General features: G+C 56.7%; 2 protein-coding genes and 1 long non-coding RNA gene across 6 annotated transcripts in view; 2 read left to right on the forward strand and 1 right to left on the reverse strand.

The window, feature by feature from the left end:
- Positions 1-1534, forward strand: part of LOC129059222 (uncharacterized) — a 33075-nt gene extending 31541 nt beyond the window's left edge. The window contains exon 3 of the long non-coding RNA XR_010139576.1: positions 1-1534. This is a non-coding gene — a long non-coding RNA (uncharacterized LOC129059222).
- On the reverse strand, positions 965-6287 carry TMEM129 (transmembrane protein 129, E3 ubiquitin ligase). The gene is made up of 4 exons (XM_002814506.5): positions 5675-6287; positions 3174-3648; positions 2527-2686; positions 965-2440 (listed from the first exon to the last, which is right to left on the reverse strand). The coding sequence occupies exons 1-4, from the start codon at positions 5877-5879 to the stop codon at positions 2192-2194; spliced, it is 1089 nt and encodes a 362-aa protein (XP_002814552.1). The 5' UTR covers positions 5880-6287; the 3' UTR covers positions 965-2191.
- Positions 6258-21974, forward strand: part of TACC3 (transforming acidic coiled-coil containing protein 3) — a 24219-nt gene continuing 8502 nt past the window's right edge. For 3 of the 4 annotated variants that reach the window (XM_024245751.2, XM_054554889.1, XM_054554890.1), the window contains exons 1-8: positions 6350-6541; positions 8326-8488; positions 8633-8775; positions 13316-14356; positions 16476-16551; positions 16761-16890; positions 20396-20448; positions 20833-20936. In XM_024245751.2, the coding sequence (XP_024101519.2) occupies positions 8327-8488; positions 8633-8775; positions 13316-14356; positions 16476-16551; positions 16761-16890; positions 20396-20448; positions 20833-20936 (1709 nt within the window). In that variant the 5' untranslated portion in view covers positions 6350-6541; position 8326. Of the gene's footprint in view, positions 6542-8325; positions 8489-8632; positions 8776-13315; positions 14357-16475; positions 16552-16760; positions 16891-20395; positions 20449-20832; positions 20937-21974 lie in introns of all 4 variants that reach the window. The other variant, XM_024245752.3, reaches the window with a different exon arrangement.

The following is a 21974-nucleotide window of genomic DNA, read 5'->3' on the forward strand; positions in this document are numbered from 1 at the left end:
TCTCACTCTGTCGCCCAGGCTGGAGTGTAGTGGCGCGATCTCAGCTCACTGCAACCTCTGCTATCCAGATTCAAGCGATTCTCATCAGGCTGTAATGTTTTAGAAGAAATAAAGTCTCCTCTAAGTTAACAGCACAGAGCCACAGAGTCCCAAGTGCCTGTGAGACATAGGGCCTGGCACAGTCAGGGCCCATAACAGCCCCTCAGTAGATGCTCACTAGATCTCTGTCATTGGTTAAAGCAGTGCCTGGTTGTGTATGCAAAAGAATGCCAGTGAAAGTACCACACTGGAAAGAATCTGAAGACACTCGTAGCGCAGGAAACTAGAGCCCACTGTCATATCTTTCAATAGGATTACGTGTACTGTTTCCCCAAGAACCGTCCTGTGGGTCGAGAAGCAGAATGGGGAAAAGGCAGCAAGCACTCACTGTCTGGTTGCTGGGGTGCTCACCTGAGGGCCCAGTGCTGTGGGGAACCCTGGGGTGCTGTCTTGGCTGCCCTAGGTGCCCGGCTGGCAATTCCTGGGCCACCCTGACCCACAGTGAGGTCAGCAGAGACAGCCTGGTGTCCCCACAGGACGCAGCTGCAAACATAAGTGAACCCGAAAGGCTGCTCACTCCTTGGCTACCCATGTGTCCCCACATCAGTTCCTGCATCTGGAAGCAGCCACAGTGGCAACCACACAGTGACTTCCCCCAGGACGTGTCTCTGCCCCTCCCGCCCTGCTCCTGCAGATGTCCCTGGGTCTGGGGTTCTCAAGAGCCCAGAGTTCCCACCCAGAAATCAGAGGGGAAGGTTCCTACTGCACCCGCCTCCCAACCAATGGGTTTTTTCCTCCTTATTCTGAACAAAGCACGCCATGCACGCAATTCCACCTCTAAGGTGTCTTCCCCAATGCCCCCAGGCCATTCTCCAACTATGACGAAAGTTTGGTTTTAATATCGGGCAACACAAACCACAGTACATCACTTCAGACTAAATTTTATTAAATATGGTGTCATTTGGTTAGAATAGGTTTGTCTTTATAAAACTAAGTAACTTATTTTGTAGTAAAAACAACCCCAACCCACTGCCCCTCTTTGGCAGCCCTTAAAACTCAGGTCAAAGCTAGGTCTGGCTCCCGGCCATGGCCCCTGCTGCCTTCACCTGCTGAGTGCTCTAGGAAGCCTCCCAAATCCCAAGTGTCAGGCCCCCTGAGTCCATCACCTCTGCCTCAAACAGCCAAGCCCAGGGCCTTTGGGGCCGCAGGTGTGAGGGCCCCTCCAGTAGCCACACCTGTGTCAGGGCTGTGCCCTGGGGCCTGGCCAACGTCTCCCCCTCCCCTTGAACCATCAGGAACTGGGCAAGATGCCCACCAGAGCCTTGACCACAGGGGGCGTGCATCCCCTTCTGAGCCTGGGAGACCCTAGGGGAGTGGGTAGCCTGGGCTGGACCCCTGGTGGGCTTGTGTTCTGGATGTCGCTATGGCACTTTGGTCCTCAACTCAAACCCCCACCCCTACCCAAGAGTCTGAGGCCTCGGCCTTCCCTGGACTTGTCGGGCAGCAAAAGGCACCAAGGACAGGATGAGAACCTGAGGGGCAGCCCCACAAATGAGGGCGCTCTGACCTGTCCTCCCATTGCCACCCCACCCACGAACGGTCCCTCAACTGGCCACAGCCACCAGGAAGCCCCAGGACTGCTCCCACACCACAGCAGTACCCTCTTCTCCATCCCACCCTCAGGACCTACCCAGGGTTCTCCAAGCAGCCAGGGGCCAGCTCCAGGACAGGGCAGGAGAATGCGGTCCGGGTCTGGCACGTAACTGAGGGCGGGTATGCTCCAGAGAAGTAAGGCAAATGGCCCAGATGACGACCACCTGGGGTAGACCCAGGGTCTCCAGGGAATGGCTCGGGGGCAAACGCTGTGTCTGTGTGTGCAGGATCTGCCCCCACCAGCAGGAAGGGGGCAGGAGGGAGGCAAAGAGGAGGTACCCAGGACTTGTACCCTGGCTGCCAAGCAGGGTGGGGTGTTTTCATGAGGATTGCTTTTAACCAAAAGTCCTCAGCCTTCTGCAGACCCAGGGCAGAGGTGAGTTGCTCTAGATCATGTGCTTTAAATAGAGCCCTTTGCCAGCCAGGAGGCCCAGCCACCCCCTTCCCTGCCCCGTGGCTTTGGGGGGAGACACAGAGTCACCTCAGGGCCCCAGCCCACTCAGCGCACGGTGCACACATCCAGGATGCAGAAGCGTGCGCGGCAGGTGGGGCAGGGCACGCGGCTGGCCAGCCAGGTGTCAGGGCGCAGGGGGTCCTGGCGGCTGGCAAACCACTTGCCCATGCAGGTGAGGCACCACATGGGACGGCAGTAACACTGCTGGCACTCGCCTGTGGCTGCCTCCTGGCAGGTCTTCACCAGCTTCACGCTGGCACGTGTCTGCATGCAGCCTATGCAGGCCTCCAGCTCCTGCGGGCAGGTGGAGCGTCACCAGGAGCCCAGGCAGACGCCCATGGGCACCCACCCATCCGCCCGGCCCTGGCCCAGGCCCCCACCTGGCTGCTGGGCACTGAGTAGGCCGGGTTGACCTCTACCAGGGAGGCAAATGTCTCCAGGAACAGGTCGCCCAGGCTCTGGTGGATGACCACGTGGGCTGCCCTGCGGATTGGTGCCCGGAGCTTCTCGCAGAGCTCCCCGTACTCAGTGGAGTTCAGCCTGCAGGGAGGAGAGCTGCTGGGCCCCTCTGCAGGGCAAAGGGAGCAGAAAATGGAGGCCACACCCCAAGGAGTGACAGGGCAGCTGTCGCACCAGGACCAACCAAGACAGATGGCCCTAAGGCCAGAGCCCACGGACCCAGTGCCAGACGGCCCAGCCTGGGCATGGGGCAGACCTAGGAGCAAGGCAGCTGTCCAGCCTGAGGGCTGCACTGTCCTGAGTGCTCCCCAAGAATCTGGGGGAGGCGGCTCCAGGGAGTGGAAGGGGAGGCCAAGAGTGCAGGGGGGCCCGAGGGAGGGCTATGCGGGAGGGCTCATTGACTGGTGTCTTGTGGACACCTTGCCTGGTGTCACACAAGCCCAGGAGTGTTGGAGTCCACACCAGCTACACCCAGCACCTCCCAGGGGTCGTGGCGCCAGAGCCTGGCTCTGGACTGCCATGTACCCTCTGCACCCCCTCCGCACCCCCGCAGGCACCACACTCTTACCGGATGTCAAAGGCCTGCACAGCAGGGTTGGCGCTGGCCACACGGATGGTGAGGAGCTGCACGGGCAAGTTCGAGTCTGGCGAGAGCTCATGCTGCTGAGACTCCATCACAGTCAGGTGCACGTCCTGCTGCTGGGCCACGTGCACTCGGTAGGTGGTTACCTTCATCACCCACGTGTCTGTTACAATCACACGGGCACCTGGTGCGCCGGTGGCAAACTTGTCAATCCGCCGGAACTCAGTGTTGACGGAGGAGGCAACAGCCTGCCAGCCGGACTGTGGGAGGGCATAGAGTGCCAGAGTGCGCGCCAGTGGGTGGCAGGCCCACCGGTCACGGGACCAGTAGTAGATCAGGATGCAGGCGATGGAGGGGAGGGTCACGGCCAGCAGCAGGAAGAGCCGCCAGGCCTCAGGGGCCTGGCTGAGGGAGTGGAGCCGCTTTTCTGAAGCCGCAAGGCACATGCCCACATAGTAGCCTGCAAAGGACAGGGTGAGCCTCAGGGGAAAGTGAGTGCCAGGCCGCTGTCCACCCACCGACAGCCCTGGACCTGGCCCTCTGCCCGGGTTCCAGGGTCAGCTCCCAGGGTAAGTGGGCTTTACCCACTCTGCACTTCCCCAGCCAGCCCACTCTCTCCCTGCCTGGCAAAGGCAGGATATATTAGGGGAAAAGGTTTTTAATTTGCTGCTTTAGTTTCACACAATACGTATTGAAAAAACTACAAAAATCTAGAAAGGGAAAAATAAACACAATCAGGTGTCACCTCAGGCAGAGCTGACCCCTGGCCTGCCAGGGCAGCTGCCTGGACAGGATCTCAGTCTCTCAATCTCACCCGCTCTGAGGAGGCTGATCAAATGTGGCCCATCCCAGAGCTGAGAAGTTATGTGCGAGAAAGGAAGCAAGTCTCAAAAAATGATGGGACATGTCCAGAGGACACGGAGCCAGCTTCAAGGCCCTGCTGGCCAGATCGGGGACAATTTGAAGGTCCAAATAAGCCATGGAGATGGTGAGGAGTTGCACCAGCAGGTTCCAGTTGGCAAAAAGTAATAGTCCACATTTGGAGTTAGCCCAGTCACTGCATTTCAAGGTAACGTGACATATAACAATAGGTAACTAGGGGCCGGGCGTGGTGGCTCACACCTGTAATCCCAGCACTTTGGGAAGCCGAGGCGGACGGATCACAAAGTCAGATCGAGACCATCCTGGCTAACATGGTGAAACCCCGTCTCCACTAAAAAATACAAAAAATTAGCTGGGCGTGGTGGCGGGCGCCTGTAGTCCCAGCTACTCGAGAGGCTGAGGCAGGAAAATGGCGTGAACCCAGGAGGTGGAGCTTGCAGTGAGCCGAGATCACGCCACTGCACTCCAGCCTGGGTGACAGAGCGAGACTCCATCTCAAAAAATAAAAATAAAAACAAAATAGGTAACTAATACCTAATAAAGCTTGAAAACTTTCAAACTAAGTTAAAAATAAAAAGAGCTTGACATCCGACCGCGAGGCCAGCTGTGCTGTCTGCTCCAGGTGTGGCCGCCACGATTCACTTGCGGTCCCTCACAGCCCTCTGGGGAGGGTGCAGCTGGAAGGGCTACAGAAACCCACCCAGTAGCCCTAGAAAGTGGCCTGGTCAGGGCCCCAGCCCCACTCAGCCCCATCCATCTCTCAAGTGGGCCCCCAGCCCACCCTCTCCATGAGGCAGGCCTGGGCGCCTCCACCCCACACCTGCCTCCAGCTCTCCTGGGCGCAGGAAGCTGCATCCTCACACCAGGATGTGGAGGGTCACCCCTCTTGTATCCCCACAGTGGCAGACCTGGCCAGCCACTGGCCATCTGTCCTCCCAGGGCTGCGTCTGCCCCCGTGTCCTCCAGAGGTACCCCCTTGAAATCCCCCTCCAGCCACTACACCCCCCACCTCCCACCTGTCCGTCATCCAACCAGCTGAGAGAGGGACAGCCCCAGCTAGCACCTAGGGCCCAGCCCAGCACCCCTCTGGACAACTCTGAGCGTCCCACCTGCACTGCACAGAGGCCCTCCCCAGCCTCTGCCCCTGTGGCGCCCCCAAACTGGAACTGCCTTCAAATCCGCCTGTTCTCTCCACACCCACCTTCCAAGGCCTAGTGCAGTGCCACCATCCACACAGCCCCTCCGACCCCTTCTGTTGGACTCAATCAACAGTTGCCCTCTCCTGGCTACTGCGCCCAACCACGACAAGCAAAGGCTGCTTGGCCTTGCAACCCCCAGGCACGTGACGGTTCAGGACTTGGTGGGCCGGAGCATCCCCTGCCCAAGGTTCTGAACTTGGGTTCCTGTCACCTGCAAGTCAGCGCCGGCGGCGCCCCTAAGCGCGCTCAGCCCATGCCGCGGTCCCTCTGGATGAGGACCGGCGCCTCTCCCCAGCTGCGCCCAGGCGCTTTCGGGGCCTCGGGGAGCTGGCGAAGGCCTCCTCCTGACCTCCCAGCAAGCCCTGCGCAGGAGAGGATGCGGCTGGCCGACCCGAGCAGCCTCACCGAGCGGCAGCAGCGAGTGGCACAACAGCGTGGCGGCCGTACGGCGCAAGTGGAAGGGCACGAAGGCGGCGTCCTCGCTGCCCAGCCAGCCCGACAGCAGGTTCTGCACCGTGAGCCCCGCCGCGTGGAACTCGTTGGGCGTGAACACGAAGCACACGGCGAACACCAGATAGGCGAGAGTGAAGGTCACCTCGGGGCTGTCCATCGCGCAGCCGCCGGGAAGCTGTCGGGCGAGGCCCCCGCCCCCGGCGCGCGGAAGAGGCCGCAGCGCCCAGTCCCGGACCTGGCGGTTGTGGCGGCCGCCGCCCGGGCGCCCGCGGGGCACTCTAGGAGATGGAGTCCCGCCGCTCGGCCGCCCGCGGGGCGCTCTGGGAGATGCAGTCCCCGTGCGGGTGCGGCCTCTCTTCACGGCCGGCCCTGGAGGCGGCACCGCACCTGGTCTCAATGCACAGCTGGGGAAACTTAGGCCTGAGCGAGGCCATGAAGCCCCGCCCAGTAGCGTCAGCTGCAGAACCCGAAATTCATGGGGCGACGGCGAGCCCGCGGTCTCAGCTTCAGACACCCCTAGCGTGCCCTCCACTCCGGAAACGGAACCGTCGGCGCACGAGGGGGGGGAGGCGGGGCCGGCGAGGCACAACTTCCCATTGGACACCCGCGTTCCTGCGGTCCCACCCCCGGCCGCGCGCTGATTGGCCGCGCGAAAGCAACCGTCGGCGTTTGAAACTCCGGCGCGCCGGCGGCCATCAAGGGCTAGAAGCGCGGCGGCGGTAGCAGCCAGGCTTGGACTCCGGCGTGGAGCAGACGCGGACCCCTCCTTCCTGGCGGCGGCGGCGCGGGCTCAGAGCCCGGCAACGGGCGGGTGGGCAGGTAGGAGAGCGGCTACACGACGCGGGGAGGCTGGGGTCCTGGGGGCGCGAGGCCGTCCCGCCCCGCCCCGCCCTCGGCCCTCGCCCTCCCGCCCCTGCCGCCGCTTTCCCCGGGAAGCGTCCCCCACGGCTCCTCCTGGGGCCGCCGCCAGAGCCGTACCGCGCCCTGTCATGGGACCCGGCCCTAGACCGACCGCCGGGCTGGGTCCCCTGGACGGTGGCCAGGGGCGGCTAGAGCTGGGCCAAGACCGACGGCGGAGCGGGCGCCCCGAGGTGCTTTGCTCTCCTCGACCCTCTCCTGGCTCTCGGTCGCCTACCTTGGCTCTTTGTTGGCCCCCAGCTCGCGGACTCTCTTGTTGTTCTTTGGTCCCTTCCGGCCTCCGTCCTGGGGGCCAATTCCATCTAGGCCACCTGCGGCGGACACCTGGGCCCCTACCGCTTCCCCGCACCTGCTGCGCCGCTCCACCTTCCCCCGCACCGCATCCCTCTTGTGCACCAGAGTAGCACCAAAGCGCCAGCCTGGGGCCGGTCCCTTCTCTGCCCAGAGCCCCTCTCGAGGTTCCATAGTCAGTAAAGGCCCCTCCTGACCAAGGCTGGGTCTGCTGCTCTCCCGAGCTCCTCCAGGCCGCTAGAAGGCTTCCTCCGAGTCACTTTCTCCCTGAGTTCCAGGCTTGCGGGTCCCCCAGCGATCCAGCAGCCCTTCGCCTGCCCTGTACCCAGTTATTCAGGCCAAAAACCTAAGCGTCGTCTCTTAAGTCCCATATGTGCCAGTGACAAGGCCGGGGTCTGGTCTGGCCTCTACTCCTTGGGCTCCAGAAGCCTGTGGTTTCCCTGCTTCCCTCCTGCTCTTAACCTCCCCACCCACACGCGGCACCACAGTGGGCTTCTCAAGCTGCAGCACCGACCTGCCCGGGCTGCCCCCTCCCTCTTCTCCAGGACCCTCCCCAACTTTGCTCTTCTTCAAATCAAAGCCTCCCCAGGTCCCCCTCCACCATCAGGTGCCCGTGGGGTTCCTGCCCAGGTCGACACTCGGTTCTCTGGCAGCCTTTGTGCCTACGTCATTCCCTAGACTAGGAACGCTGTAGACAGAAAGGGTGGCAAGTGTGTGGGTGACCGGCGTGAGGACCTGGGCGGCCCTGGAACCTGGGACTGACTGGAGGCCCTGATGTGGAAGTTCCTTGGCACCTGTTGCTCAGCTCTGGACTTCCCTTGTTTGCGCACCGTCTCCCAGCTCCTCCTCTGGGCCTTCACCCTCTCAGCCTGGTCTTGTCCCGCTGCCTAGCCCGGTGGGAGAGAGCAGACCAGAGCCGCTGTCCTGCTTTTCTGCCCTCTACTGCCCGGTCCTGCCTCACGGCACACGCAGAGGCCTGTGGGGAGACCAGGGCTTCCTCTGGCTCTTCTGGGTTTCTTATAGGCCAGAGCTTTTCTGTCTCTTGACTTCTGCCTGATGTAGTAATACAGCAGTAGAGATTATGCAGGCTTGGTTTTTCTTTCTCACCATCTCAGCCTGAAGGCCCTTTAGCTCTTGGTCCCAGGAGGCAGCAGTGCTGCCCATGGCTCCCCCTGCCAGGCTGGAGAGTGAGTCTCTGAAGCAACATGGGGACTCAATCTGAGGCTTTCTCTGCCCCACTTGGCAGAGGACACGTGTGGGAGGTGTGAGCTCCAGAGCAATGAGTACACCTGTGCGGGAAGTGGTCGTACCCCTTGTGGTAGCTGTCACGTCTGTGTCTGGACAACATGGTAGTGTTGCCCTCACACTGACACAAACATGTTCTGCTTTTCCAGAATGAGTCTGCAGGTCTTAAACGACAAAAATGTCAGCAGTGAAAAAAATACAGAAAATTGCGACTTCCTGTTTTCGCCACCAGAAGTTACCGGAAGATCGTCTGTTCTTCGTGTGTCACAGAAAGAAAATGTGCCACCCAAGAACCTGGCCAAAGCTATGAAGGTAAGTGTGACCTGTACAGTGTGTGGCTGGCCAGGTTGCCCTAGGGCCTGCTTTCTTGGTGACCTCTGAGCTGCAGGACATTGCTGGTGTGGCTGTAACAGCTTGAAGTAATGAATAGGTACCCTCCTCCTCACTCTGCAACAGGTGACTTTTCAGACACCTCTGCGGGATCCACAGACGCACAGGATTCTAAGTCCTAGCATGGCCAGCAAACTTGAGGCTCCTTTCACTCAGGATGACGCCCTTGGACTGGAAAACTCTCACCCGGTCTGGACACAGAAAGAGAAGTAAGTGTTGGTGCTGCTGGACATGCTGGAGCTTCACGCTCTCTGTCCGATGGCTCTTGCAGGAATGTGCTGTCCTGTTCTATCAGGCCTTGGCTGGATTTTTTTTTTTTTGAGATGGAGTCTCGCTCTGTTGCCCAGGCTGGATTGCAGTGGCGCGATGTCCACTCACTGCAAGCTGCACCCCCCAGGTTCATGCCATTCTCCTGCCTCAGCCTTCCGAGTAGCTGGGACTACAGGCTCCTGCCACCACGCCCGGTTAATTTTTTTGTATTTTTAGTAAAGATGAGGTTTCACCGTGTTAGCTAGGATGGTCTTGATCTCCTTCTGACCTCATGATCCACCCTCCTCGGCCTCACAAAGTGCTGGGATTACAGGTGTGAGCCACCACGCCCGGCAGGCCTTGGCTGGATTTTTCCTGAAATCTGCACTGAGTGTATGCAGCATGTGGCCAGTTCACTAACAGAAAAGTCGATCATTGGATGCTTGGATAACTTCATACCTCACCTTTTTTTTTTTTGGAGACAGAGTTTGGCTCTGTCACCCAGGCTGGAGTGCAGTGGCTCGATTTCGGCTCACTGCAAACTCCGCCTCCCCCCAGGTTCACGCCATTCTCCTGCCTCAGCCTCCCGAGTAGCTGGGGCTACAGGCGCCCACCACCACCACGTCCGGCTAATTTTTTGTATTTCTAGTAGAGACAGGGTTTCACCATGTTAGCCAGAATGGTTTCGATCTCCTGACCTCGTGATCCGCCTGCCTCAGCCTCCCAAAGTGCTGGGATTACAGGCGTGAGCCACCGTGCCCGCCCTGCTTTTTATTTTTTTGAGACGGAGTTTTGCTCTTGTTGCCCAGGCTGGGGTGCAGTGGCACGATCTCTGCTCACTGCAACCTCCGCCTCTCATGTTCAAGCAATTCTCCCACCCCAGCCTCCCCAGGAGGTGGGATTACAGGTGCCCACCAACACCTGGCTAATTCTTGTATTCTTAATAGAGATGGGGTTTCTCCATGTTGGCCAGGCTGGTCTCGAACTCCTGACCTCAGGTGATCCACCTGCCTCAGCCTTCCAAAGTGCTTGGATTACAGGTGTAAGCCACCGCACCCAGCCCATACTTCACATTTTTGCTGTGCCTTTGCCACGATCTTTGCTCCTCTAATTTGATGAAATGTCTTGGCCCCATCTACAGGAAGGACAATCCGCAGTTTCATTTATCTTGAATTCCGCTCACCTTCGGACTTAGAAACAGTAGATAGACTTGTAGGCAAAGAAACCATGTTGTGCGATCTACCACTCAGTGTGTGCATGGTCGGCGGGACCTGCCAGGCGCTGGGCGCTGGGTCAGGCTTGGCAGTCTGCTGGCCAACCCGATTCTCACCTGCAAGCAGATGGCGAGGCGGTAGCTGTCTTTGCCTAGAAAGGGAGGATCCTGGAGGCAGCTCTTTACTCTGCGGCTGAACTGATCTGTCTGGGCATCCAGGAACACCTCATCTGCATCCAGGGTGGGAAGGGACCCCAGAGGCATGATTTTCTGCTGGTTTTTGCTGATGTAACTGTTGTTGCTGTTGTTTTGAGACAGGGTCTCGCTCTGTCACGCAGGCTGGAGTGCCATGGTGCCATCACAGCTCACTGCAGCCTCAACTTCCTGAGCTCAAGCAGTCCTCCACCTTGGCCTCCTTAGTAGCTGGGACTACAGCTGTGAGCCACCATGCCTGGCCAATTTTTTTTTTTTTTTTTTTTTTTTAAAGACAGAGTTTCATTCTTGTTGCTCAGGCTGGAGTGCAATGGTGCAATCTTAGCTCACCCCAACCTCCACCTCCCAGGTTCAAACGATTCTCCTGCCTCAGCCTCCTGAGTAGCTGGGATTACAGGCATGCGCCACCATGCCCGGCTAATTTTTTGTATTTTTAGTAAAGACGGGGTTTATCCGCGTTGGTCAGGCTGGTCTCAAACTGTCGACCTCAGGTGATCTGCCGGCCTCGGCCTCCCAAAGTGCTGGGATTACAGGCATGAGCCACCACGCCCGGCTGGCCCAAAACTTTTAAGCAGATTTTAGATGTGCAGAGAAAAGCATAAGGAACAGAATACCACTGATGCTTCTCACCCCCTGAGATAAAATGTCACCAGTAAGTACAGGCAGCATTTCCTACATCCTTCTCTGGGCCCTGGGTCCGTCTCGCCTCTACCCCTCCAGCCTGAATTTGCAGTTCTTCCCATGTCTGCTTGCTACTTTTCAACTTTGTTTTTTGCCCCTTTTGAAATTTGGTCAAACGAAGTGAGAATGAATCAAACACTGGTTTACAATGACCCCAAGAAGGAAGGGAGACCCAGCAGCAGAGAAGTTGCCTCCCAGCTGCCATGGGTGTGATCCGTCCCAGAGCCACAGATCCCCTGCCTCTCCCCAATGCCTCCAGGGTCACCCAGCAGCCTCCATAGGGCGGAGGGTGTAGAGGAGCCGGGAGGGGCTTGAGAGGTTGGCCCTGAGGGGCTCCAGCCAGAGGGACTCTGAGCTTGTGGCTTGGACTCTTGGCTGTCATCTCCTTTCTGGAACTCTGCTGAGGCCCAGGTGGTGGTCGCTGTGGTGCTCTCACGTCAGTGGGATGAGACCAAGAGCAGCCGCTGCGTGCAGCTGCCCATGTATCATTCAGAGGACAGCTGAGTGGCCGCCTGGGAGGGGCAATGCCGCCCCAAGGTGGCAGCTGGGCAGCAGAGGAGTTGTGAGCAGTCTGACAGGTCCCTCACCCTCAGTTTCTCAGTTTTGACATCTTCAAACTTAGAGAAGAGTTGGAAGAGAAGGGCAGGTAACATGGGCCCCTTATCTGAGGCACTGGCACATGACCCTGCGTCTTGTCAGGGACCTGAAGGCCGGGGAACAGGTGACACAGTGTTTGTGCCCTGTGTTGTAGTCCAGCCTCAACCATCCCAACAGCTGCCTCTTCTGTCGGGGGCCCTGCGCCGTGCGGTCCCACATTGTGAGCAGCGAGTGCCCCAGGGATGGTGGGTCCCTGGGAAGGTGTTCTCTGCACCCGTGGCACTCCACTGTAGCAGGCGGGTGCTGGGCCAGCATGGCCACATCCCAGGGAGGCGTTGCAGAGGCCATTCAGGCCCTTCTGTGCTTGAAGGTGGCACCCTGCACCTCAGCCTTGCCTTTCAGTGAAGGCTTTGACTGTCCCTGGCCACAGCACTGCGAGTCCCGGACCTGAAGAGGAAAGCAGATTCGTGCAGAAAACCTTTGTTTACCACCCCCCCTGCTGGCCGTCCCGGGGTGTGCAAGTCCCCAGCACTGATCTGTGGGCATGTCCTCAGGTGAGGTTTAAGCCGGAGGACAGTGTTGACTGAGCTTTCTTGTTTTGCTTGTAGCTGATGTTTTCACGCAGACTAAAGTGTTATCAGAATGCTGTCAGATCCTTTAATGTTAGAATTCAGGGTCGTTAAGTGGTGCACACCCTTCGGTGATTAGGAGAAACACAGGCGGAGATAATGATTATATGACTTACAGGCCCACAGGAGGATGGAGGTCACCCAGAGGACTGGGGCCAGGCCCTGGAGCATAGGCGGGGGACAGCTGAGAGGGTGGCAGCCAGCTTCGTCTATTGGGGAGTAGGGTGGGGTCACTGTATGCTGGTGGGCAGGTGCTCGAATGGATTTTTTATAGGAAGTGGTGGATGCCGGGTGCAGTGGCTCCTGCCTGTAATCCTAGCACTTTGGGAGGCCGAGGCGGGTGGATCACCTAAGGTCAGGAGTTTGAGACCAGCCTGGCCAACATGGTGAAAACCTGTCTCTACTAAAAATACGAAACAAAATTAGCCAGACATGGTGGCGGGCACCTGTAATCCCAGCTACTTGGGAGGCTGAGGCAGGAAAATCGCTTGAACCCCGGAGGCGGAGGTTGCAGTGAGCCGAGATCATGCCATTACACTCCAGCCTTGGCAACAGAGCAAAAATCCGTCTCAAAAAAAAATAAAACATAAAAATAAAGGAAGTGGTGGGCAACTGAGGAGCTCAGTCTACCAGGTGGGAGAGATGCCTCCAAGCTTCTTTCTCTGGCATCAGCTTGAGGCATATGGGTGTGGTGTCCCACGTCTGACCCCCCCCAGGCAGCAGCCTGTGCTGTGTCCGTGCTGTGGGCCTGGGTGCAGACCTTGTGCATGATGACGAGTGCTGTTTGGGTGGCAGAGGTTGCTGGAGGAGTCTGGGTCCAGCACCTGGCAAAGCGTGTGATGAGCATAATTAAACAGGCAAGCAGCCCAGAGGCACCCCTGTAACTTGGAACCCCATGCATAGCCAACCCCAAGAAGCAGGAGGGCAGGGTCAGTGAGGAAGTCACGTGGTTGTGTCCAGCCGTTGCACAGGGAGCTGGTCCCTGGGAGGACAGGAAGGAACCACATTGAGGAACTGAGGTGGGGGGTAGAGAACGGGAAGCCGTGCCAAGGGTGACTCAGCCCTGCTTCTGGTGTGAGAGAGTTAAACCTATGTTGAGAATGAATGCTGAGGCCCCTAACCTCACAGGTACTCACTGCTTCACGTTGACTAAGTCTGTTTTAAAAGCCAACAGCTCATCAAGGAAGTGGATGCCAAAAGTACTCATGGAATGGTACAGAAACCAGTGGAGACTGACACCGACCTCCTGGGGGATGCAAGCCCAGCCTTTGGGAGTGGCAGCTCCAGCGAGCCTGGCGCGGGTGCCCTGGCTGACCTGGACTGCTCAAGCTCTTCCCAGAGCCCAGGAAGTTCTGAGAACCAAATGGTGTCTCCAGGAAAAGTGTCTGGCAGCCCTGAGCAAGCTGTGGAGGAAAACGTTAGTTCCTATTCCTTAGACGAAAGAATGACACCCACCTCTGAGACCCTAGAAGACCTTTCCAGGACAGAGTCCCAGCACAAAGCGGAGACTCCACACGGGGCCGAGGAAGAATGCCGGCACGGTGGGGTCTGTGCTCCCACAGTAGTGGCCACTTCGCCTCCTGGTGCAATCCCTGAGGAAGCCTGCGGAGGAGCACCCCTGCAGGGTCTGCCTGGCGAGGCCCTGGCCTGCCCTGCGGGTATGGGCACCCCGGTGCCAGCAGATGGCACTCAGACCCTTACCTGTGCACACACCTCTGCTCCTGAGAGCACAGCCCCGACCAGCCACCTGGTGGCTGACAGGGCCATGACCCTGAGTCCTCAGGAAGAAGTGGCTGCGGGCCAAATGGCCAGCTCCTCGAGGAGCAGACCTATAAAACTAGAATTTGATTTATCTGATGGCCCCACCAGCAAAAGGGCACCCCCACCAAGGAGATTGGGAGAGAGATCCGGCCTCAAGCCTCCCTTGAGGAGAGCAGCAGCGAGGCAGCAAAAGGCCCCGCGGGAGGTGGAGGAGGACGGTAGGAGCGGAGCAGGAGAGGATCCCCCCATGCCGGCTTCTTGGGGCTCTTACCACCTCGACTGGGACAAAATGGATGACCCAAACTTCAGCCTGTTCGGAGGTGACACCAAGTCTGGTTGCAGAGAGGCCCAGCCCCCAGAAAGCCCTGAGACCAGTCTGGGCCAGCCAGTGGCTGAACAGCTGACTGCTGGGCCTGCCACGGAGGAGCCAGGCCCCTGTCTGAGCCAGTAAGTGGGAGGATGGGGTGGGGAGCGTGGCGTGGGGCAGCTGCCCCGCAGTGTATGTGGTCCAGGACCCAAGGCCAGAAGTGTCATCAGATACTCCTTTGAGGCCGGGTAGGTTCCGCCTGAGGAGGGGCCTCTGGGCAAAAACAGGGCTCAGGTGGGTCTCAGCTGAGGGTACTTGGCCTTGCCTTGGCCGCCACGCATCTCTTTAGTGCCCCCGGCCTGAGGAGGGACCCAGTAAGGGCAGACTCAGGCCAGAAGCCAAATGCAACCAACCCTGGGCAGGACCCTGTCCCCCAGTCATGTTCCTCGGGTGAACTTGACTTGGGTGTGTAACTCCAAAAGCCGGGCAAAGCCTGTTACTGCCTGGGTGGCGTCTGCTGCTTGCTGGGGTCTTGGCCGTGGGTCTGCTGCCTCCTGGCTGAGTGGTCTTAGGCTACATCCCCTAGAGTTGCTCAGTGGGAGATTGTCCTGTCTGTAGGGTCCAGCCCTACTGGGTCTGTGGGTTTTTTCTCCTCGTGTGCGTAGACGAGAGATTGTAGAAATAAAGACAGAAGAAAAAGATAGAAGAAAAGACAGCTGGGCCCGGGGGACCACTACCACCAAGGCACGGAGACCGGTAGTGGCCCCAAATGCCTGGCTGCGCTGTTATTTATTGGATACAAGGCAAGGGGACGGGGTAAGGAGTGTAAGCCATCTCCAATGATAGGTAAGGTCACGCAAGTCACGTGTCCACCGGGCCCTTCCCTGTTTGGCAGCTGAGGCGGAGAGAGAGGACAGCTTACGCCATTGTTTTTTCTATGTATTTCAAAGACTTTAGCACTTTCACTAATTCTGCTGCTGTTATCTAGAAGACAGAGCCAGGTGTACAAGGCAGAACATGAAAGTGAAACAGGAGCATGACTGCTGAAGCACAGCATCACAGGGAGATAGATGGTCAGGCCTCCGGATGGCTGTGGGCGGGCCTGACTGATGTCAGGCCTTCCACAAGAGATGGTGGAGCAGAGTATTCTCTAACTCCCCCAGGGAAAGGGAGACTCCCTTTCCCAGTCTAATTAACGGGTGCCTTCCCAGGCACTGGTGCTACTGCTAGACCAAGCTAAGTAACGGGTGCCTTCCCAGGCGCTGGCGTTACCGCTAGACCAGGGAGCCCTCTAGTGGCCCTGTCCGGGCGTGACAGAGGACTCACACACTTCTCTTCCGGTCACTTTCTCACCCTGTGCCTTTACCTCCTATCTCTATACGGCCTGGTTTTTCCTAGGGTTGGTTGGTTGGTTGGTTGTTTGTTTTTTGAGACGGAGTCTCGCTCTGTCACCCAGGCTGGAGTGCAGTGGCGTGATCTTGCCTCACTGCAAGTTCTGCCTCCCGGCTTCACACCATTCTCCTGCCTCAGCCTCCCAAGTAGCTGCGACTACAGGCACCCGCCACCACGCCCGGCTAAATTTTTTGTATTTTTTAGTAGAGACGGGGTTTCACCATGTTAGCCAGGATGGTCTAGATATGACCTCATGATCCGACCGCCTCGGCCTGCCAAAGTGCTGGGATTACATGCGTGAGCCACTGCGCCCGGCCTTTCCTAGGTTATAATTGTAGAACAAAGATTATTATAATATTAGAATAAAGAGTAAAGCTACAAACTAATGATTAATGATATTCATATATAATCATATCTATAATCTATTTCTAGTATAACTATTCTTATTCTATATATTTATTATACTGGAACAGCTTGTGCCCTCGGTGTCTTGCCTTGGCACCTGGGTGGCTTGCTGCCCACACCTGCCCCAGCCTCCACACCTGAAGCCTTTTGTCAGTTTCACAGTAAAAGTGATGTACTCATCCTTGTGATTCCCTTTGGCTGCACTGTGCTGACTTTAGAGCTCCCGGCCTGCTTCTCCCAGAGCTGGCAGGCAAGGCGTGTGTTTTCCTGCTGGGTAAGGTTGGTGAGGCAGCTTTGTGGCCAGGTCGCTTGGGGCAGCCCCATGCCTGGCACGCTCTAGCTGAATGCTCACGTGGCCGGCACAGCAGTGCAGGGAAAGGCGATGGCAGCTCAGTGCTGGAGCAGGGGACACCGGGGTTATGGGGTAGGGGGCATGGGCCTCTGCTGACTCTGTCTCCCCAGGCAGCTGCATTCAGCCTCAGCGGAGGACACACCTGTGGTGCAGTTGGCAGCCGAGACCCCAAGAGCAGAGAGCAAGGTAAGGGGTGCCTCTGTGGGTACCTGTGTTCCTGGCCTGGTTGTGTAGAAGAGTAGCAGGCAGTGGAAGCCCCTAGCAACCTTGGATGATGGGGTGGGATGTCCTGCTCCCTCTCCCACAAGTCTACTTCAACAAGATTGTGGGGAGGCAAAGCCACACGCCAAGTACCTTGACTGCACTGCACAGGGTGACTCTGCCCTTTCCTCCAGGAGAGAGCCTTGAACTCTGCCAGCACCTCGCTTCCCACAAGCTGTCCAGGCAGTGAGCCAGTGCCCACCCATCAGCAGGGGCAGCCTGCCTTGGAGCTGAAAGAGGAGAGCTTCAGAGACCCCGCTGAGGGTACGTTGCCTGGCACAGACGTCACACACAGTCTTCCCGGAGGGGATCCCGTGAGCACTTGGGCAGCTCGAGACACCTGTGTCATCAGCAGGTGGTCATTCCGCAGGCAGTTGGGTCCCTTGACTTTGAATGGCTCATGCACAAACTTCTGGTTCGTCAAAACTTAGGCACTGTTAGGAGAACAGGGCTGATACCTTTAACATAAAAGACTTCTAGAAATGGAAATTATAGACTCAGGAAAATGAGGAGAAGAGGTGAACAAGGCAGTGCACGAATGAGATACAAATGCAGAGTCAACAACTGGATACTCGATCATCAGAAATACTGCTTGAAACGAACTTCTTTTTTTTTTTTTCTGAGATAGTCTCGCTCTGTCACCCAGCCTGGAATGCAGTGGCACAATCTCAGTTCAATGCAACCTCCACTTCCCAGGTTCAAGAGATTCTCCTGCTCAGCCTCCCGAGTAGCTGGGATTACAAGCATGTACCATCACGTCCAGCTAATTTTTGTACTTTTAGTGGCGACTGGGTTTCACCATGTTGGCCAGGCTGGTCTCAAACTCCTGACCTCAAGTGATCCACCTGCCTCGGCCTCCCAAAGTGCTGGGATTGCAGGCGTGAGCCCCCGCGCCCGGCCCAGAACCCCTTGATAATGAAATGTGAAGCCTGAACCTTAGACACCAGACTGTAGTTAAATATGGTTTGTCCATAGGATTGGAAGGTGGAACAGTCCTTAAAGTGCATTTGGTAGGAACTGATGGCTGAGTTGTTTTAAAGGACACAAGCCAGGTGGGTAGGATCTCAATTTAGAGAACTGAAAACCCAGGCACGCAGCAGACAGGAGTGGCATGTAGGGTTTGTCGCCGACAGGATAGTTGTGGGACACCACCATGTGGGGATATCAGCTCAGCTGGGATGGGCCTGTCACCCTCACGCAGGATCCCTGGAATCACACAGCGTGGCCTTCTGTGTCCAGCTTCTCCCTCGGGGAGGTGTGTTTCCGAGTCCCGGCCGTGCTGGAGCAGGTGTGGGTGCTCCTGTCCTTGCCGTGGCGGCTTGGCTTCACGTCATCTTATCCATTCATTGATGGATTTGCTGGTTTCTGCTTTTTAGCTGTCAGGAGTAGTGCTGCCACGAATGTTCAGGTGTAAGTTCTATGTGGACGTATTCTTCCATTTCTCCTGGATACATAGCTAGGAGTGGAGTCCCTGGTCACAGTAACTCTGCCAGGTGGCCTTCCAGAGTGGCTGCGGCGTTTCACATTCCCACTGGCAGTTGTAAGAGCTCCAGTTTCTCCACATCCTCGCCAGCGCTGCTTGTCTGTCTTGTTGATCCTAGACTTCCAGTGGGTGGGAAGCGGATCTGGTTGTGGTTTTGATTTACAGTTCCCAGGTGGCTCATGAACGAGCGTCTTTTTGTGTGCTCGTTGGATATCTTCTTTGGGAAAGTGTCTGTTGAGATCCCTTGTCCATTGAGCCACTTATGTTTTTATTACTGAGTTTTAAGAGGTAAATCCCTTTTATTCAAGAAGTGAAGGAAAGGAAAAAATAAAAAGTTAAGTCCCTTATCAGATGATGTTTCAAAGTATTGGCTTTTGGCCAGGCACAGGGGTCCACACTTGTAATCCCAGCATTTTGCGAGGCCGAGGCAGGAGGATTGTTTGAGCCCTGTAGTTTGAGACTAACCTGGGCAACGTGGCAAGACCTCATCTCTACTAAAAAAAACCTTTTTTTTAATTACCTGGGCATGGTGGCGTACGCCTATAGTCCCAGCTGCTCGGGAAGCTGAGGTGGGAGGCTCGTTTGAGCCAGGAGGTCAAGGCTGCAGTGAGCCGTGACTGCACTACTGCACTCCACTCTGGGCGACAGCGAGACCCTATCTGAAGGAAAGAAAAAAAAAGGCGGAAATGAAAATTGACAACAAGGCTGGGTGCAGTGGCTCACGCCCATAATCCTAGCACTTTGGGAGGCCGAGGAGGGCGAATCACCTGAGATCAAGAGTTTGAGATCAGCCTGGCCAACATGGTGAAACCTCATCTCTACTAAAAATACAAAAATTAGCTGGGTGTGTTGGCACACGCCTGTAATCCCAGCTATTCAGGAGGCTGAGGCAGGAGAATCGCTTGAACCCAGGAGGCGGAGGTTGCAGTGAGCCGAGATGGCGCCACCGCACTCCACCTGAGCAACAGAGCGAGACTCTGTCTCAAAAAAAAAAAAAAAGAAAAAGAAAACTGACAAGGGCATAGCAGAGAAGGACCTACAAGTTTTTGCTAGACTAAATAATTGGCAACAGTTTTTTAGCTTAATTGAGAAAAGGAGAGAATGAGCAAATACTACTAGGCATGAAGAGACGGACAAAACTAGAGATGCCTCAGCCTGGATCTCAGCCAGATCAAGACCCTGTCTTAAAGTACCAGTTTGGTTTGTTTTTTTTCCGAGACAGAGTCTTATTCTGTCACCCAGGCTGGAGTGCAGTGGCATGATCCCAGCTTGTTGCAACCTCCGCCTCCTGGGTTCAAGCGATTCTCCTGCCTCAGCCTCCCAAGTAACTGGGATTACAGGCTCATGCCACCATGCCCAACTAATTTTTGTATTTTTCGTAGAGACAGGGTTTCCCCATGTTGGCCAGGCTGGCCTCAAACTCCTGACCTCAGGTGATCCACCTGCCTTGGCCTCCCAAAGTGCTGGGATTACAGATGTGAGCTATTGCGCCCAGCCACAGTTTAAGAGTTTTATAGTTTTAGAGGCCAAGACCGGAGGATCACTTGAAGTCAGGAATTCAAGACCAGCCCGGCAATGTAGCAAGACTCCTCCTCTACTAAAAAAAAAAAGTATGATAGTTTTAATTCTCACAGAGTGTTGATCCATTTTGAGTTAATCTTTGTATATGGTATGAGGCACCTTTTCTTTTTTCTTTTTTTTTGAAACAGTTTTCCCTCCGTTGCCCAGGTTGGAGTGCAGTGGCATAATCTCAGTTCAGTGCAGCCTCCACCTCCCAGGCTCAAGGAGTTCTCCTGCCTCAGCCTCCCTGTAATAGGAGTGCACCACCGCGCCTAGCTAATTTTTGTATTTTTTGTACAGACAAGGTTTTGCCCTGTTGAACTCCTGGGCTCAAGTGATCCACTCGCCTCAGCCTCCACCCTTAGTTTTAACCCAAAGTTATATTATCAAAAATTAAAAGACTTGTCTAGGGTAATTTTAAAGACTAATAGTTCTCAACCAGAGCAGTTTTGCCCCCGCCTTCTGCCAGATGTTTGTGGTTGTCACACCTGGGGGTGCTGCTGGCAGGGAGTGGGTAGAGGCTGGGGATGCTGCTCAGCACCCTGTGGTGCCCAGGAGGCACCTGCCACAGAGAGCAGTCAGGCCCCAAACATCAGCACCTCCAAGGGAGGAAATACTGCTGGCTGGAATGATCCTGCCTCACTGAGTGCTGAGGGAGACACCAGCCTGCCGCCCTTAGGACCCTGGTGAGGGGCGATGGCGGCAGCATGATTCACTCCCTCTCAGTTCTAGGCACGAGCGCGGAGGTGGATTACCTGGAGCAGTTTGGAACTTCCTCGGTAGGTACCGGGCACTTCCGCGAAGCCTTGCCCGCAGGGTGCCCGAAAGCAGCTGCGGCAGGTCTTCCCCCCCGGAGCGTCCCTTGGTGACCACGTCCCCCCAGCTGCACACAGGCCCAGGCATCATGGCAGGCTGTGAATCCAGGGCCCCTTCTGCAGCACCTCCTCTAAGTGGCATCCTGTGGCAGGGCTCTAAGGCTCTCTACCTGGCGCTTAGCCCAGGATGAAACTCTGACACGCTGTGCTGCTGGGAATGGCGGTGTCTCGGGCAGGGTTGTGTGTGACCGGAGGTGGGAGTGTGCGGGCGACCTCCCTGGCCCTTAGCCCCCCTGTGTTTGTTAGGGGATGGCAGTCAGACCTGATCACTTGCCCTCTTGTCCCCAGTTTAAGGAGTCGGCCTTGAGGAAGCAGTCCTTATACCTCAAGTTCGACCCCCTCCTGAGGGACAGTCCTCGTAGACCAGTGCCCGTGGCCACTGAGACCAGCAGGTATGTGCGCCAGCCCTCCCTCACGCGGGAAGCCTTGAGTGTGGGAAGACTGGAGGCTGTTCCTAGGTGTGCTGTCTGCACAGAGGCTTTTAGACTGGGGGGAGATGATCGGAACTGGAAAGGAGTTGTGGCTAGGGGTGGGCAGGGCAGCAAGCCCAGAGCAGCCTTGTGTGGCTGGCAGGAGCAACGGCAGGCTACCCTCCAGCCACAGGGCTGCTGCTTTGCTGGTTACAGCCACCATTCTAGGTGGATTAAAGATCTAAACTTAAGTCCTTTAAGAGTAGTTCCTCTAAAACAGAGGTGAGCAGGCCAGGTGCGGTGGCTCACACCTGTAATCCCAGCACTTTGGGAGGCCGAGGTGGATGGATAGCCTCAGCTCAGGAGTTTGCCACCAGCCTGGGCAACATGTTGAAACCCCGTCTCTACTAAAATACAAAAATTAGCCGGGTGTGGTGGCATGCGCCTGTAGTCTCAGCTACTTGGGAAGCTGAGGCAGGAGAATTGCTTGAACCCAGGAGGCAGAGGTTGCAGTGAGCCGAGATTGCGCCACTGCACTCCAGCCTGGGCGACAGAGTGAGACTCCATCTAAAAAAAAAAAAAAAAACCCCAAAAAACAGAGGTCAGCAAACTATCACCTGTGGTGTGGGCCAGGCTTGGCCACTGCCTGTTTGTGTAAAGTTTTATTGTCACAGAGCCATGCGTTCCTTTGCAAATTGTGGCAACTTTCACACTACAAGGGCAGAACTGAGTAGTGTGACAGAGGCTGTGTGGCCTTCAAATCCTAACACATGGCCGGGCGCAATGGCTCACACCTGGAATCCCAGCCCTTTGGGAGGCTGAGGTGGGTGGATCGCCTGAGGTCAGGAGTTTGAGACCAGCCTGGCTAACATAGTGAACCCCCATCTCTACTAAAAATACAAAAATTGGCTGGGTGAGGTGGCGGGCGCCTGTAATCCCAGCTACTTGGGATGCTGAGGCAGGGGAATCGCTTGAGCCTGGGAGGCAGAGGTTGCAGTGAGCCGAGATCATGCCACTGCA

The sequence above is a fragment of the Pongo abelii genome, chromosome 3, assembly GCF_028885655.2.
Source record: "Pongo abelii isolate AG06213 chromosome 3, NHGRI_mPonAbe1-v2.0_pri, whole genome shotgun sequence".
Lineage (NCBI taxonomy): Eukaryota > Metazoa > Chordata > Mammalia > Primates > Hominidae > Pongo > Pongo abelii.

Bases quoted from the DNA above. Each gene is read 5' to 3' on its own strand.
- TMEM129 (XM_002814506.5), bottom strand. From the start codon at position 5,879: ATGGACAGCCCCGAGGTGACCTTCACTCTCGCCTATCTGGTGTTCGCC. The intron at 3,649-5,674 runs GTGAGGCTGCTC...TGTCCTTTGCAG, and splicing joins CCACTCGCTGCTGCCGCTCG to GCTACTATGTGGGCATGTGC. The intron at 2,441-2,526 runs GTGGGGGCCTGG...ACCTGCCCGCAG, and splicing joins ACTCAGTGCCCAGCAGCCAG to GAGCTGGAGGCCTGCATAGG.